Source organism: Trichechus manatus, unplaced genomic scaffold (assembly GCF_000243295.1).
Source record: "Trichechus manatus latirostris isolate Lorelei unplaced genomic scaffold, TriManLat1.0 scaffold00029, whole genome shotgun sequence".
Lineage (NCBI taxonomy): Eukaryota > Metazoa > Chordata > Mammalia > Sirenia > Trichechidae > Trichechus > Trichechus manatus.
Window position 1 is genome coordinate 3,491,376 of NW_004443965.1, and position 15,651 is coordinate 3,507,026.

At 38.3% G+C, this 15,651-nt stretch overlaps 1 protein-coding gene across 1 annotated transcript in view; it reads right to left on the bottom strand.

Annotated features, from left to right (window-relative positions):
* The window catches only part of JMY (junction mediating and regulatory protein, p53 cofactor), a 115,976-nt gene that overhangs the window by 27,709 nt on the left and 72,616 nt on the right, over window positions 1-15,651 (bottom strand). The window contains exons 4-6 of the mRNA XM_004374468.2: window positions 15,100-15,269; window positions 3,659-3,824; window positions 2,806-2,993 (exon numbers count right to left, since the gene is read on the bottom strand). Coding sequence (XP_004374525.1) covers window positions 2,806-2,993; window positions 3,659-3,824; window positions 15,100-15,269 — 524 coding nt within the window. The remainder of the gene's footprint in view (window positions 1-2,805; window positions 2,994-3,658; window positions 3,825-15,099; window positions 15,270-15,651) is intronic.

Below are 15,651 nucleotides of genomic sequence, written 5' to 3' on the forward strand. Positions count from 1 at the left end.
TGAACTGATATGAGGAATGCATTCTAATAGGGAAGGGTCCAGTCTGAATCAGGCTGTTAATGCTGCTGTAAGAGTGCACAGCTTTGTGTGCCCAGGTCAGCAAGGTTGCTCCTCTTCACAGAGGACCACTGAAGTGTGCAGTCATTCCCTCTGTGATCCTGTCTCTACTTTAGACCTCTGCTGCACTACCCTCTCAGACCACTGCGATCTAGCTTTTGCCTCCAACTCTCTCCCCAAAATGCTCTCAACATAAGGAACCCAACTGTCTCAGAAAATAAATGTCGTGGAGTCCCCTCATTTCTTGTCTCCCTCATCTCTTTGGAGCACCTGACAGTGCTGACAAACCCCCTCTGTGGAATCATCTTTCTTCTTCACTTATGCAGTTTCATTCTCTCCTACTGCTCCTAACTCCAACTACTCTTTTGCTTTGATCCCCTTCTTCTGCTTACACCCTCAAATGTTCCTCAGGGTTCTTTCCTAAGGGCCTCTCTCCTCATGCTACCTCAGAGCTGCTCAATCTTTCATACTCCATGTCCCTTACAATGTTTTCTCATCCCTCACAGCCAAGAATATTTTGCTGAGCTTTGCACGCCCCACCCCATATCCTTGTCACTGCTGAGAATCATATACTCAGTATCTCCTCGTAGGACCACTCATATCCATAAGCCCAGAATCTCACACCCATTTCCAAATGGATGCACCAGAGACCCCTTATATGCAAGTCTAAAACTTAGCTCATCACCTCTAATCCATATGTGCTCTCCCCTCTGGGTTCTCCATCTTAGTGGGTGCCATCCATACATCCAAGGGCATGGGCCAGAAACCTGGGAGCTATTTTCCACTCCTTTTCTCTCCTTCACCATAAATCACTAAATCCTACTGACCTTCTATCTCTGGAAAGTGTCACCTCTGCACACTTCTCAGATCTGTCCATTTCTTATCATCTCCACTGCCACTGCCACTGCCTCAGTTCATACTCTTAACATCCCAACCTGGATAAAAACATTTACATTCCAACCAGAAACTTGCCATCTCTTCCAGCTCTAACCTATTCTCTATGTTGCGTTATCTTTCTAAAATGCAAATCTGCTCATATTTCCCCTTTGCTTAAAAGTTTTCAATAACTTACACTACTTTCAGCATAAAGTCTAGGCTTATCAGTACAGTATACAAAACTTCCCATAACCCTACAGTGTTGCCTTACCACATATAGTGCCCTGACAAGCCATGCTGCTTTATGGTTTAGTGTCTTTGAAAAGCATTTTTTTCTTCTTCTTGCAATCACAACCCCTCCCTGCACCCCACCCATCCACCCCCGCCAAATTCATCACTCTGGCAAAATCTTATTCAGAGTTTAAAACTCAAGTGTCACCTCCAAGAAGGCTTTCTTTACTCCCTTCTCTTGCTCTGTTGTTGGGTGGCAAAACATCCATCTGTTTACCTGCTCTGCCTTCACTGCAAGACTGGAAAGGGCAGTATCTCAAGTCTAGCAATGTGCCCAGCACATTGCTGAATTAAAATGAATCAATTAAGTCTGAATTGTATAGGCTTCTCCAAAACGCTTTCCAAAAGTTTTAAGTTCACAAACTCCAACTAGTCTCTAAGGTACTTGCATTATACAACTAAAAGTAACATATGAAAACAGTGTTTCTAACGTTCCTAAAAAGTCTGTTCTTCTAAAATCTTAATACATTCCATTCCCTCTGACATGATACACAGTGCCAGGGACCTGCTAGAATCATTGCCAGGTTTATCTAGTTGACAGGCTGGATCAGAAAGTTCACAACAATCAGGCCCAGGGCTAAGATAATAAGGGGTTTCAATTTCCCTTTTGTCAAAGAACAAGAAAGGCACAGAATTATGTAAAAGCTTAAAGCTTAAAATTTAAGAATTCTGCTTCCTGAAGTAAGGAAAAGTTATGACTCTGAATGCCAAATAACTATTCTGTGGATAAGCAAAGTGACAGAAGGCCCTGGGTTCTTGACTTACTGTGGAGAAAGATGCATTCCTGAGTTTCTTGTATATATGCAAGAGCTAACTATTTCAAGAGACGAAGGGCTTCAATTCTCTGCAGAATGGGAAAGTAGAAGCCTTGGAATCTGGTGAAGAGCAGGAAGGTGGTTTCTTTTGCCTGGATATCTGAGCTTAAAGCAAATTAGTACCACACAGTCATCAGTTTAGTCCAGGCCTTAGAGCTGGGGCCGAAATCAGGTTCCAACTCCACACTTACGGTGGCTAGAAACAACCCCAAGATGGTTATGTCTGGACTAGAAAGCAAAAGAACTTCCTAAGGCGCAGGAAGAAAAGTCACATTCCCACAAAATAATTGATTTTAGGTATCAAAATGAACAAACATTTAAAAAAGTTTAAAGAAAAAAACACAAAATCTATAAAACTCCTTCAAGACTGAGGTTAGAATCATAACTTAATTGTAGAATATCACCGGCCTCCTTATTTAAAAAGGAGATAGGAATTTAGTAATTAGGAGAGAAACAGTTCAGCAGCCTGTGTATAAGAATACAGCTAACTTGTGTTAAATAGGATCCTGTAGTCACACCCTTCTGCAGAAGTCACCTTTAGGAGGTAAACATCACATCACTGCTGGCTATTCCAATGTGTTTACAACAACTGTACATGTTTAACATAATGGCCTGAGTATTAAGACCAGGTAACTCTTACTTAGCTTTTAAAAATATGCAGTATTAGTGACAAAACTCTTAGGATTACTAGATATGGTTAAGTAATTAATAAAAACAAGATTTTAAATTAAGACTATTTATTCAAGAAATGCTTAACCTATCATACCTTTTTGTTTCTGAGGTAGGCTTTCTTGGCTGAAACCCGTCCACGTCTTGCTTCCAGCTGGCGTGCTTTCTGCTGAAGTTTCTGCAACTCTTCTCTCTGTAAATGCACAGATGCTGCCATCTCTTCCTTCTCCAGCATGGCCTCCATGCTTTCATAAGTGTCATAGTACACCACTTCATCTCTCTTTTCTGTTACAGAAAAGTAGCAACAAGAGGTAGTGGTTAAAAGCACAGGCTATGGAGCTAGACAGAACAGGGTTCTAACCTACTTACTGGCCCTGAAATTCAGGAAAAGTGATAACCTCTTGAACCTCACACTTAGTTCCTTCTTTGTAAATGGTGATAATTAAGAAATACATCTCACAGGGTGAATGTGTGCAAAGTGCTTAGTAGTGTCTTACAGACACTAAATGCTCGATAAATGCTAATGAAAAACCAAACCCACTGCCATCAAGTCGATTCCAACTCATAGGAACCCTAAAGGACAGAGAAGAACTACATCATAGGGTTTCCAAGGCTATAAATCTTTACCGAAGCAGACTGCTACATCTTTCTCCTGTGGAGCGGATGGAGGGTTCAAACTGCCAACCTTTTAATTAGCAGCCAAGTGTTTTAACCACTGCACCATCAGGGCTCCTCCAATAAATGCTAGAACCTCCCAAATATTCAGTTTTTGAAAATCCAGACACTCCCACACCTACTGAACTACTTGTTGACTTCAGGAACACTCTTTAAAAAGTTTCCTTTATTTTTTTTTTCTTGCTCTTAACAGAAAAAAAATAGCTTAGGTCCATGCATACTTTCTCTACATATTCAATCTTTTGTAGACTTCTGTGGTTAAGTGCACACCATACCTGATACAAGTCTTTTGATGCTTTCCAGTTGTGATGTCAATAGTAACTCTTCACACTTCAAGATTTCAAACTGTACTTCATACAACTGAAGTTGCAGATCATAATAATCAGCTTCTAACTGATCCAATCGGGCTATGGCTTCTGTACCACCCTGTAAACTCTGCATCTGCGTTGAAAATAAAAACATTTCTAGTTGGTGGGGACAAGGAAAGAAAAATCAAATTATGATTAGAAAAGAATACTACTGGGACAGTATATTCCCATGAAACACTGTTCTAAGAAAGAAACTTGTAAGCAAGATATCAAGATTTTAAAAAAGAGATATGACAGCATAAAAATCAAATCATAGGGTTTTTGGCAATAACTAGGCAAACATGGTAAAAAATACAGTTTTCAAAGTTTATCTGTATTATATTGTTGTTGGTGTGTGCCTTTGAATTGATTCTGACTCATAGTAACCCTATGGTGCAATGGTTAAGCACTCGGCTGCTAACCAATAGATCAGTGGTTTGAACCCACCAGCCACTCTGTAGGAGAAAAGACTTGGTGATCTGTTCCCGTAAACATTTACAGCCTGGGAAACCCTATAAGGCAGTTCTACTCTATTCTGCAGGGTCAGCATGAGTCGACTTGATAGCAAACAGCAAAAAGGACAGAGTGGAACTGCCCCACAGGGTTTCCTAAGCTGTAAATCTTTACGGGAGCAGATTACCAGATTTTCTCTTTTGTGGATTGGCTGGTAGGTTCAAATCACTGAACTGAGTGCTTAACTATTGCGCCACCAGGGCTCCTTATCTATATTATAGCTCATTCATATTTAGCGTGATACATTATTCTTATTTTCCTGACGTAAGTGCCAACAGTGTTCCCATTTCACTCTAAAACGTAGATTCATATAAGAATATGAATATTCATGAGATATATGAAGAAGACTGGTGATACTCAGACAGATACAGCAGAGTGGTAAAAGTCTGGTCAGCCTCACACACCTGGGGCTTTGTTTGCTCCATGGTCACAGCCTGGCTAGCCTCTGGGATCTGATGGCTGGAGAGTGAGGTGAGTGTGTAAGTGCAACAGCAAAGCAGAATTGCTTTTGATGGAAATCCCTGCAATCTACTGATACTGATCATTATTATTATCTTGAAGTAAATGTAATCAGGGTCTTAGAGTAAACCTAAGGTGAGACTCAAAAATTTCTGGGCATATCTTATGAATCAGTGGGTGCTCTTACACTAGAAATTTGTTTGTTTGGTTGGTTTCTGGCGCTGAGGAGAGAGATGGTTTTATGGGGAAAGTATGCTTCAGACACTGGTTCCTACCCCCACCATTCCATGGATTCCTATTTGGCTCTGTGGAGCAAGGCAGCTGCACAGAAGCTGAAGGAGCAGCTTTTCAGGAGTCTATGAGATGTAAAGTACCAGCATAGTTTTGTGGTGTGAGAGAGTAAGCTTGCAAGGAGGTTACTATCTCTGTTTCTTCTAAGAGCACAGTGCTATTGCCTTGGCAATTTATAGGTTCATGAGTAGAAGCTTCAGAAGACCCCTGGCACAGCCGTCAGTGTGTCATGGGGACCCTAGAAGACTGGTGAAGAAGCTCTGACCTCAAGTGGCTTCCCAAGGAGTGAGCACCAAAGGGGTAGGGGCAGAGCAGAGAAGGAAATGGAGAAATGTTTATGAGCTCATGTGAGGCGTCACCTGGGGCTACCACAATACCAGGGAGGTACCTGACTGATGGTCCTGGGACAGCCCAGGGACAGTGAATTCTCTTATTGCTGCTGAGTGGTCTCATCTATCTAGTGAGGTTGGTGAAACGTATTAGCACATAAAGGGAATATGTTTTAAATAAGATTACAGCCTTTCCTTTACATTTGAGAGATCCACAGTCTTTCATCACAATGACTAGAACATTTTTTCCTTATACATGATCTCAAATTCCTTTAACAAAAAAATGTGAACTGAAAAGCAACAGTTAGCTCAGGTCTAAATGTGCAAAGGTATACATTCAAAATTAAATACAGTACTATTTAATATCAATAAATTATCTGAAGTATGTGAGTTGTAAACCAGTGGTCCTGCTGCATTAAGAAATATTTTGAGTGACAATACAGAACAAACCAAAAGTGACTTTAATTACAAAACGAAATCCTGCTGCTTTCTAAGCCATGAAGTAAGAATCTAGGAGTGATTCTGCCCTAGGACTCTCAGTATGACCTTAAATTATAAACATCACTTTTTACATGGTTCTGGGGCTCTTGCCCAAAATGCATCTTCCTCTGTTACCTGTACCCACACTCTCTGTGGGCACTGCATACAACAGGTAAAATGCCTCTATTCCATGTGGTGAATTATAATTAGTTGACTTATAACCTCAGTGTGTATCAGTTTAAACACCTTTACCTGAGATCAGTTTCCAGTGACACTGTTCAGAGATACAGGCTGTTAGTTTCACTACTTCAGTTCTCTCCAGCTGGACGTGACCATTAACCTGCTATGTTCAAGATGCTGTGCTCAGTCTTCCCCTAGCACTCTCTAAATCTGTCTCTCCTAGTCAATCTCTTTTAGTTGGAGAAGGAAGGTGAAAGCCCCCTGTTGACATATCTTTACACTGTGGGCTGCCTCAACTGCAAGTAGAACAGTACTCTGATCCTTGCCCAGAGCCCTGTACCTTAAAAACACTTGAGATGCACAGTGACACCAGAATACTGCCAATATCAAATATCGAACAGAGGAAGGAGGGAAGCGTTCTCTTACAAGCAGTGACCTCACCTCCAATTTTCTGGTTCAGTGAGCAAGAGAGCCCAGAGGTGGCTGTGCCAGAGCTGGGTTCGAAAGAAAGACAAAATCTTACCAAAGGCACATAGGCAGACAAGGGCTGGATTAAATCCCAACCTCTGAGAGAACAAAGAATAGGGCAATGCTGGGCCTCAGGATTTTTGAAATGATTTTCGTGGAACCTAACTCAGCTGACAGCCATAGTATTAAGGGAATGAAAATCCACAGTGGACTTTCAAAAATGGAGCAGTGCCAGGGAAGGCAAGTGCCACAAAGAAGTCTTTGTTACACCTGGGGAAAGTGCTTCCCTGGGAAGAAGGAAGCCAAGAGAGTAGGTTAAGTGCTCAAAAAAGCAATCAGGTGCCAATGAAAGCTTCGTTACCTTGAAATTTCACTCTGCCCAACTTTCGCCCTCCTAAACATACTTTAGATATCAGGATACTGAGACCCCAAACCAAATTATGACTTCCCAATGTGACCCACATCATTAGTAGCAAAGCTGGAACTACACCCAATTCTCCTAATTCCCACAAGAGTGCTCTTTCCACTAAAAAAATATTTTTACTATAAATCTAGCAAGGGAACCAAGTATCAATTCACTTCCACAATCCACATATTTTCATATTAAGTATATGCTAAGAACAAAATACACTGCTGACTCTGCAGACAATCATTTCTATTGTGTGGAATGATGATAACAGTAGTTTTCAGGTATACATATTTAGACTGTACTATACAACTACTCCTCACTTATTGACTATCTCGTTATCCCACATTTCGCATTCATGACAATAGTAAAAATCCGACTATTTTGCGTATTAAAGACTTGGCCGAATGAACACCCTCGTGGCACAGCTCACCCAGGGCTTGCAGAGAGAGGAGTGGCGCCACCCCTGGGGTATTTAACACTAGTCTGGACCATCTGGGCGGACAGGCGACCGGAATGGGGTGTGGGCGGTGCTCACGTTGGGCGGCTGAGGACACCCGGTGGCCACTAGCCCGCAGCATGGATTGGGATTCCGGCAACCGGACAGAGGGCAATCTCGTGACTCCTGCAGGTACAGCGGGACCACAGCTGCCTGACTGAGAGCGCTGGGACCAAGGAGGGGGGGAGGCTGAGGCAAGAAACCGTAAGTATTTCGCATAAAACCTATCTTGTATAATGACCTGGTCTTTGGAACCTAAGCATATTGATAAGTGAGGAAAGGGTGTATAATGAAACCGAGTGAAAAACAATTTCTATAAACTACTGATGCCCCTTGTCTTGTCTTTCATTCTCCTGTGCTAGAAAACTACTGACACAAGAGAGGCTATGAAAACAGCTTTCAGAGTATCTGTGAGTTGACTCATTCATTCAACAAACACTCACTGAGCATCCACCACTGTCAGAGTTGCTGGGAATATGTCAGTAAACAAGAAACAAAGTCAGGGTTCAAAATAAAAGTCATAAAAACCAAGGACCATTAAGAAATTTAACATTAAGGATAAGCTTTCGGTCAAGACTAGCCCTTTGATGTGGAAAAAGTAGGAAGAACATGAGACTTAGTGCCAGACAAACCAGGGCATAAATATAGGTTCCACCAATAAAAGCTGCATGACTAAGGGTAATATAAGTCAATGCAATTATCTGGAATTCTAAATTTCAGGAATCCTGAAAAAACTAAAGAAAAAAAAGTCCATAATCTCTTTGGTGTCAAAATCTAATCTTATACCCATTTGGAGGCAAAATATGCTCTGAATTGATATGAGACACTTATAGTCCCTATTTATTCTATACAATGTAAATATGTATGTTTCATTACCAGAATATTAACACTTCTCTGGAGGTTATATGCTCCAAACTACCTTTCTGAAATCTGAAAAATTTCTAATTCTGAAACACATCTAGCCTTGGGAGTTTCAGATAATGGATTCTGGGCTTATAGAATATAAAGGGCTATTTTTGAGAATGAAATGAGGTAATAATACATGAAACAAATTTAGTAAAGTTATATAAGTTAAAACCTCTAGACTGGAACCTAGCTTTCTGTACTTAAGAGAATTTTAAATTTCTAGTGTATAGATACAGGACAGACTGTATCAATCTGCTTATTGATAAATAAAAACCAAAAACCAGCCACCCTGCCTGGACAAGCACCCTAACTGCCTACCCTTGGCTCAGACTGTGTCCACCAACCACACCAAAGCTCTTGGCTTGTCAAAACCTTTGGCAAGGCCCACTCAAAATGCCACATCATCTTCTCAACAGCAGCCTTTCTGGTGAATCTCGAAATATTTGTTAAGGTTAAGTAAACTTTCTAAAATACAGGACTACATCTTTCTCTTCTTTGTATCCCCTTCTACAATACTCACACAACACCTAATCTACAGATAATCAGCTAATATTTATTGAGTTCTTAGTCTACACCAAGCACTATTGCTAACTGCTTTATATACATTTTGTCATGGAATCGTAACCCCCTAGAAGGTATATATTATTTACATTTTACAGAGGTTAAGTAACTCACCCAAGTTTTCATAAGTAGTAAGTCTGCAAAATCATGATCTATAGTTTAGAGTTGTACTGGCCAATATGGTGGCAATCTAGCCACACGTGGTTACTTAAATTTAAGTTAAATAAAAAGTTCAGTTTCTCTGTTGCATAAGCCACCCTTCTAGAGCTCACTAGCTACATGTGGCTAGTAGCTATCCTACTGGAGAGTGCAGATATAGAACATTACTATCATTGCAGGAAATTCCATGTAACAGAGGTGTTCTAGATCCTAAGCTCAATAAATACTTGATGAATTAAATAAAACTGAAATAGGAGAGTATAACCTTAATTAATCAGAACTTCACTATATGCTTTTAAAAGAAAAACAAATTTATAAACTGTAACAAACTAGCCTCACGATTGGTGTATATTCTAGCAGTTTTACGTATGTTCACAGAAATGATCTCAAGGAATCACAAAGTTTAAAAAAAAAGGAAGGGGAATGGAAAACATTCTCTGCCAACGCCAATAAAGCACACTGATACATTTCTTAAAGCCTTTCAACTACAAGGGCTGGAACCCAAACAGGTTCCTGGTTAATTCTCTAGTAACCAGAGAACATGGCTAACCAGATAGCAGTGTACTACTTAATTGTGATTTAACTGTGCTTTCTATGATTTGTTTCATACACCTTAATTTTAGTATCACCTATTTCAACTAATAACCATAAAAAGAATCCCCTTATTTCAATAAGGAGCCCTGGTGGTACAGTGGTTAAGAGCTCAGCCGCTACCCAAAAGGTCAGCAGTTCGAATCCACCAGCTGCTCCTTGGAAACTCTAATGGGGCAGTTCTACTCTGTCCTATAGCGTCTCTATGAGTTGGAATCGACTCAATGGCAACAAGTTTGGTTGTTCTGGTTTATTTCAATAACGATCTCCTTATTTTAATAACACTTCCAATAAACATTCTACTCTTAACCCTGTGCAATTTTACATATTTTAATCTTGGCCAATGGTTAAAACACACACACACACACACACACACACACACACACACACACACTATATCTGATGTAACCTGGATTAATAATAAATCTGAAAGTAAAGATGTACTTGCATAGCCAGATATATGCCATTATTTTTTATTCTATGTGGGGCGAGGCATGGGGGGGGGGCAGTACACTATGGAAAGAGTAGAATAAAGTAGTGCCACTAAATTACACTCACCCTGAATTCTTCCAAAGGTAGTGGTTAAAAAGGTATTGACATTTTAAGCATTTTTTGTTTGTTTATGGCTGTTCTGGGAAATCTGAACAGTGGTCAATCTGAGATCCTAGACTCAGCTGCAGAGGATTTGGGAATCTACTAAAATTCTGTGCAAAGCTGCATGCATATGTAGATCTGTCTGACTATAGGGTTCCCAGCTTTCACATACAGGTGTTCATGACATTAAAGAAGGTAAGGGGGAGTGCAATTCAAGACTCAGAAACCGTTAAAAAGGGGAATAGATAAAAATAAATAGCATTTTGCTAGCCTACACAATTTTCAACATCATACCTGTGGCAAATATTCCCACGTATTTTTTTAAAAATTTCATTATTTAAAATTTAAATATTTTTAATTTTTAAAAGTGTTTTAATTTTGTCATATCAGGAAGATGTTTTTTGTTTTTAAATAACTTAAGGGGAAACAACATATTGACATTTTTTTAAAGAACAAGTTTCTCCATAACTTAAATCACAGGCATTTCAAAGCCTTTATATTAAGGGCTGGGATAGGCTTAATAATTCATGCTTGCTCTGTTTCTCATGAGTAATGTGGTCACTTTAAATTAATGCTAATAAAATGAGTGTAGTACATCATCACAGACATGTGAAAAGCACAATACGCATATTATATATACAACAAGAATAAACTGGCAAGAATGACTATTTAACAAATCCTTTGAAGAATACAAACACAACTCAGGACTTCAAAAACAGAATATTACGTTAAATGGGATGGCCTTTGGGAAAACGACCCCACAGATAACCATCTCAAGCTCTTGGGGTCCATTTCTGCCTTGCCACTCCTCTACCATCTTAGATTAAATCTCACCCTCAGCAGCTCTTTCAGGTACCATACGGTATCAGAAAAACCCATTGTCAGCCACGTTAGAACAACAAAGCTAGTCAATCTGATGAAGACAAAGAATGGTACTCTGTTTCACAGTCAATAAAATGCGAGTATTTTAATATTTAAAAGTTACAGAATTTAAGAAAATCCCAGATAGCTAGTAACATGGGAGTAGTTAACTAGTAGAAGAGACTGCACTAGAAATGCCTCAGGGGAACACAAGATGGGGCTGAAATCCTAGCGAAGAAATTCTGACTATAAAGTGTGAAAAAGTTCCAGGAAAAGCCAAGTTTCAATTTTACCTTGTGTTGGATTTCTTACAATAGTAGCTAAAACAAAAATTTAAGGGGAAAATAAAATCATGATTTAAAATACGTTACCAAAAAGATTTTGTTCTAGATCACAGCTATGATAAATTATAGCTTTAAAGTCATACAGTATTTTTAAAACAAGAGTATATAAGCGTAAGAACTTTTAAAATGTCAATGAAGACCATCCTGCTATACTTCCCAAGGTAAAAAAAGTTTCACGAAGCGATGTGTTTTACATTGCTATAAGAATTTATACAAGCAAAGACGTTTTGTTCTTCTCCAGAGATTAAAATGTACTTCACAAATATATGTTGAATGTTTTAAAAACCAATATGATGACAACAACGACAAAAAAAAAAAGAAAAAAAAGAGTGGCTGTTGAGGTTGCTCATGTTCAACCAAACACCTCATGGGATTTGGTTCCTTGGTTTAGATAGATGTTTAGGGTCATGGTTTCATGGGACATCCCAGTTAACTGGCCTAATAACATGTTTAGTGCTTCTGTTCTACCTCTTAGTTCGTTGTGTAGTGCCTGGGGTCTTAAACGCTTGCAAGCAACCATGCAAGGCATAACAATTAGTCTATACCCACCTGGAACAATAGAGGAAGGAGAGTCAGGAATAGGAGGAGGATATGGAATTTGTGGTCAACTGCCTCTACGAACAACTGTCTCCTTTACCATGAGACCAGAGCTGGATGGTGCCAGGCTATCATTACTGAACATTTTGATCAAAGATTCCCTAGGAGAATCCTGCTCTAAAGGGGAAAAATGCAGAACAGAATTTCAAATTCTCATGGACTCCAAACTTTCTGGGGCCACGGAGGGAGCAAGAATGCCTGAAACTATTGCCCTGAGATACTCTTTAAACCTTAAACCAAAAATATCCCCTGAAGTCATCTTAAAACCAAACAACAGTAAAAAAGGTCTGCTTTGAGCACAATGCTCTTTTAAGAACTACCTATATAGGATCAAAGTGACAACAGCAACTCAAAAATTAGATAAGAACCTTAGGGGGCAGCGAGTTTATGTTAATGATGGAGGAACAACTCAGAAAAAGAAAATGTGAATGGTTGCACAACTCAAAGAATGTAATAAATGTCACTAAATTATGCTTGTAGTAACTGTTGAATTGGTGTATGTTTTGCTGTGTATATGAGGTAATTATACATGAAACAAATAAAATTTAATTATACATGAAACAAATAAAATTTAGAAAAAAAATTAAATATCTTTTAGAACAAGATGGAAATGCATAGGTAAATATAGTACTAAAGGCTAATTTCTATTTTTCATGGAAATTACTTGTTTTATAAAATTATAACAATTTTGTTAAAATTAAAAAAAAAAAAAAAACCCAATATGGACAACAACCCACAGAACCAGAGAAAACATATTCAAATTATATGTTTGATAAAGGGCTTGTATTATGAGAAATGCTTAGATTTCTACTATCAGCGATGAAAGAAAGTTTGACAAGCAAAACAGTTTTGCTATGTAAGGAAACGGGCTGAGGATTTAAGAATGGACCTCCAATCCATTCTATATAAATCAGCCAGTGCAGTACTTCATATAAACAAACCTGATCATGCCACTCCTTAACTGAAACCTTATAATGGCCCCACCTGTTTTTAGGATAACATTCAAACTCCTTGGCAGGGCATATAAAGCCAACTCCAAACTCTGCTTATTTCTCCGACCTCATCTCTTGCTACTCCTTCTCCAGATAGCTAGCCTCACTTTTCCTGCCCTGATTGGGACTCCTGGACATGTTTCTCTTCACCTATGACCCTCTGGTCAAAACTGAGTCCATCTCCAATGGTCCACTCTGTATCTGATAAATACTTGCCTATCTCACAGCTTTTTCACACTGTGCCTGTCTTGCGTCACTATACTCTACAAACCTTAAACACATAATTACATCTTATTCATGCTTAAAGCAAGGAAAAAACCTAAATCGATGAGGAAGGAGGGTATAAATCACCTCTTTATCTCCATCATCCATTGTAATTCCTGGAGCAGGGGCATTTGAGTTGGGTAATATTCCAAAAGGAAGAAACAGAGGTGGTGGCAAACAAAGAGGCAGGGGAAGAGTTAAAGGTAGACCCTAAAATTTTGGGCCTAGAATAGTTTGAAGAACAGAAGGCCCTTACAGAAGGGAGATTTGAGGAAGACTTGGTAAGCGAAAAGGGAGAAGATGAACTTGGTTTTAGAAATATTCTGTATGGCATGTTGGCAAATAACATGATTTCATCTGTCCCCAAACTGGCTTAATAAAATAATATATGAAAAAATAAATTATTGTTTAAAGTAAGGTATAAAATGAAACCAAGAGAAAACTAACCAAACTTTACTTTAAAAATTCAAATACTTTTCTTCTTGCAAATATTCTGAGTTTTAATTCTGGGTACAAAAGTATAAATTGAATTGTTGTACCTAAAACATCAAGTTTTACTACATGCCATCTATAACACCCTCTGAGGTTCGTCCATCACACTAGCTTTATTCTTCATCCACTATTATCTATTAAACTTTCATCATTTAAAAAGAAAATACACTCCTAGTCCCTAGCATTTGCTTCTTCTAATACGTAGAAAAACTATTAGCAAATGATTAATGCAGACATTTAAGTACCTTTTCATTAAGAAACAATCTGCTGTTGCCCAGCTTAATAATAATAAAATATATAATAATCATTTAAAAAATATTGGCATAGGAGGTAAAGAAAAATGGCATACACCTAATAATAGTATCAATACTTTCAAGCATGGGCAACAGTGGTACAGTCAGGGCTGTACTGGTACTATAAAGAATACTAAAACCACTAATGAACAAGATGACAATCAAAAAAAGTAGTTAATATATTTTTTAAATATCACCTTAGATGATTTTCAATCATCAACAACAAAAAAAAAGAAAAAAAATCCAAACCTGTTGCCGTGGAGTCAATTCCAACTCATAGTGACCCTACAGGACAGAGCAGAACTGCCCCACAGGGTTTTCAAGGAGTGGCTGGTGGATCTGAACTGCTGACCTTTTGGTTAGCAGCCAAGTTCTTAACCAGTGTGCCACCAGGGTTACATACATAGAACAGCAACTATTTAAGGATTTCTAAGGCTTTTCCCAGTTTAAATAATCTCCCACAGGACCAAAATATTTCAACATCATCTTTTTAGTTCACTTTTTTTTGCACCCATGAGGAGGTTTTTAATGAAATACAAGTAAAAAAACTGGACCTCTATTAACACTGTTTTATTCCATAGGAATAAGATGGGTATTTCCAAAAAATAATGGTTTGAGCACGATACAATCAATTCTAGCAAAATGCTATGGGATTTAGTGTAAAATCATGCTAGAATGAAGCTTATTCTGAGAAGATCAGAGCTGGAGTTTTTTTTTTTTTTTTTTTTTGCAATGAATTTTTTACTAAATTTCTCTGGGCATTTAAACTTCCTTAATAATTGTCCGAAAGCTTTGAACTTTAACAGTACCAAAAAATTAACAAAGAAGTTCTGATGTCAAACTCCTTTCTTCTAACAATGCTATCTACAGTCACACTGAGATGCTGTGGAAATATTGGGTGGGTCTACTCTTCTATTAGTGGCAACTCAAATCACAGGCTCCAACATGAGTATTGTCATCATCATCATCTCATGGGAGATAATAGCACATGACTAATAACTGCCTGTAGAACCAGAAAAATGTCAATCTTAAACACACAAAAATCAATTTATCTTAACTTTCTTGATATTTTTCTCATGGTTTTGGTTACCTCTTCTTTTAGTGCATGCTTCCTCTGTTCCAAACAGATTTCTTTAGCTCTCATCAACTGCAAAGTCTCCTTAGAAACTGCATACTGGAGTTTTTCCATACGTTCAGCAGCTGCTGCCCATGATGCTTTACCAAATTTCTTCTGATCTGCTCGCATTCGATCGTACACAGCTATTAATAATAATTTTTTTAAAGAGACATTAAGAAACAACTTGACACTAAAGGCTTTGAAAATCTTAGATTCATGACTATACACTCAAACATACAAACTCTATTCCTATGATAAATTAATTACCTACACCATCTCTAAAACATAATTCAACCATATGTTAGACTCTAATGTCCTTAGTAAGAATTTTAAATAATCATTTTCAGAAATAATTTTCTGAACATGAAACTGAGTTATCAAGTTAATTTTTTAAAAATATTTTTTAAAAAACTCTTCCATATGTCCAGTATTATTAACTTTTAAAGATTCTATACAAACTCGATTCTGTGTAAGTATATACTTTCTACTGGATATGTCTGTTGAAATTGGAGCCATTAACTATTG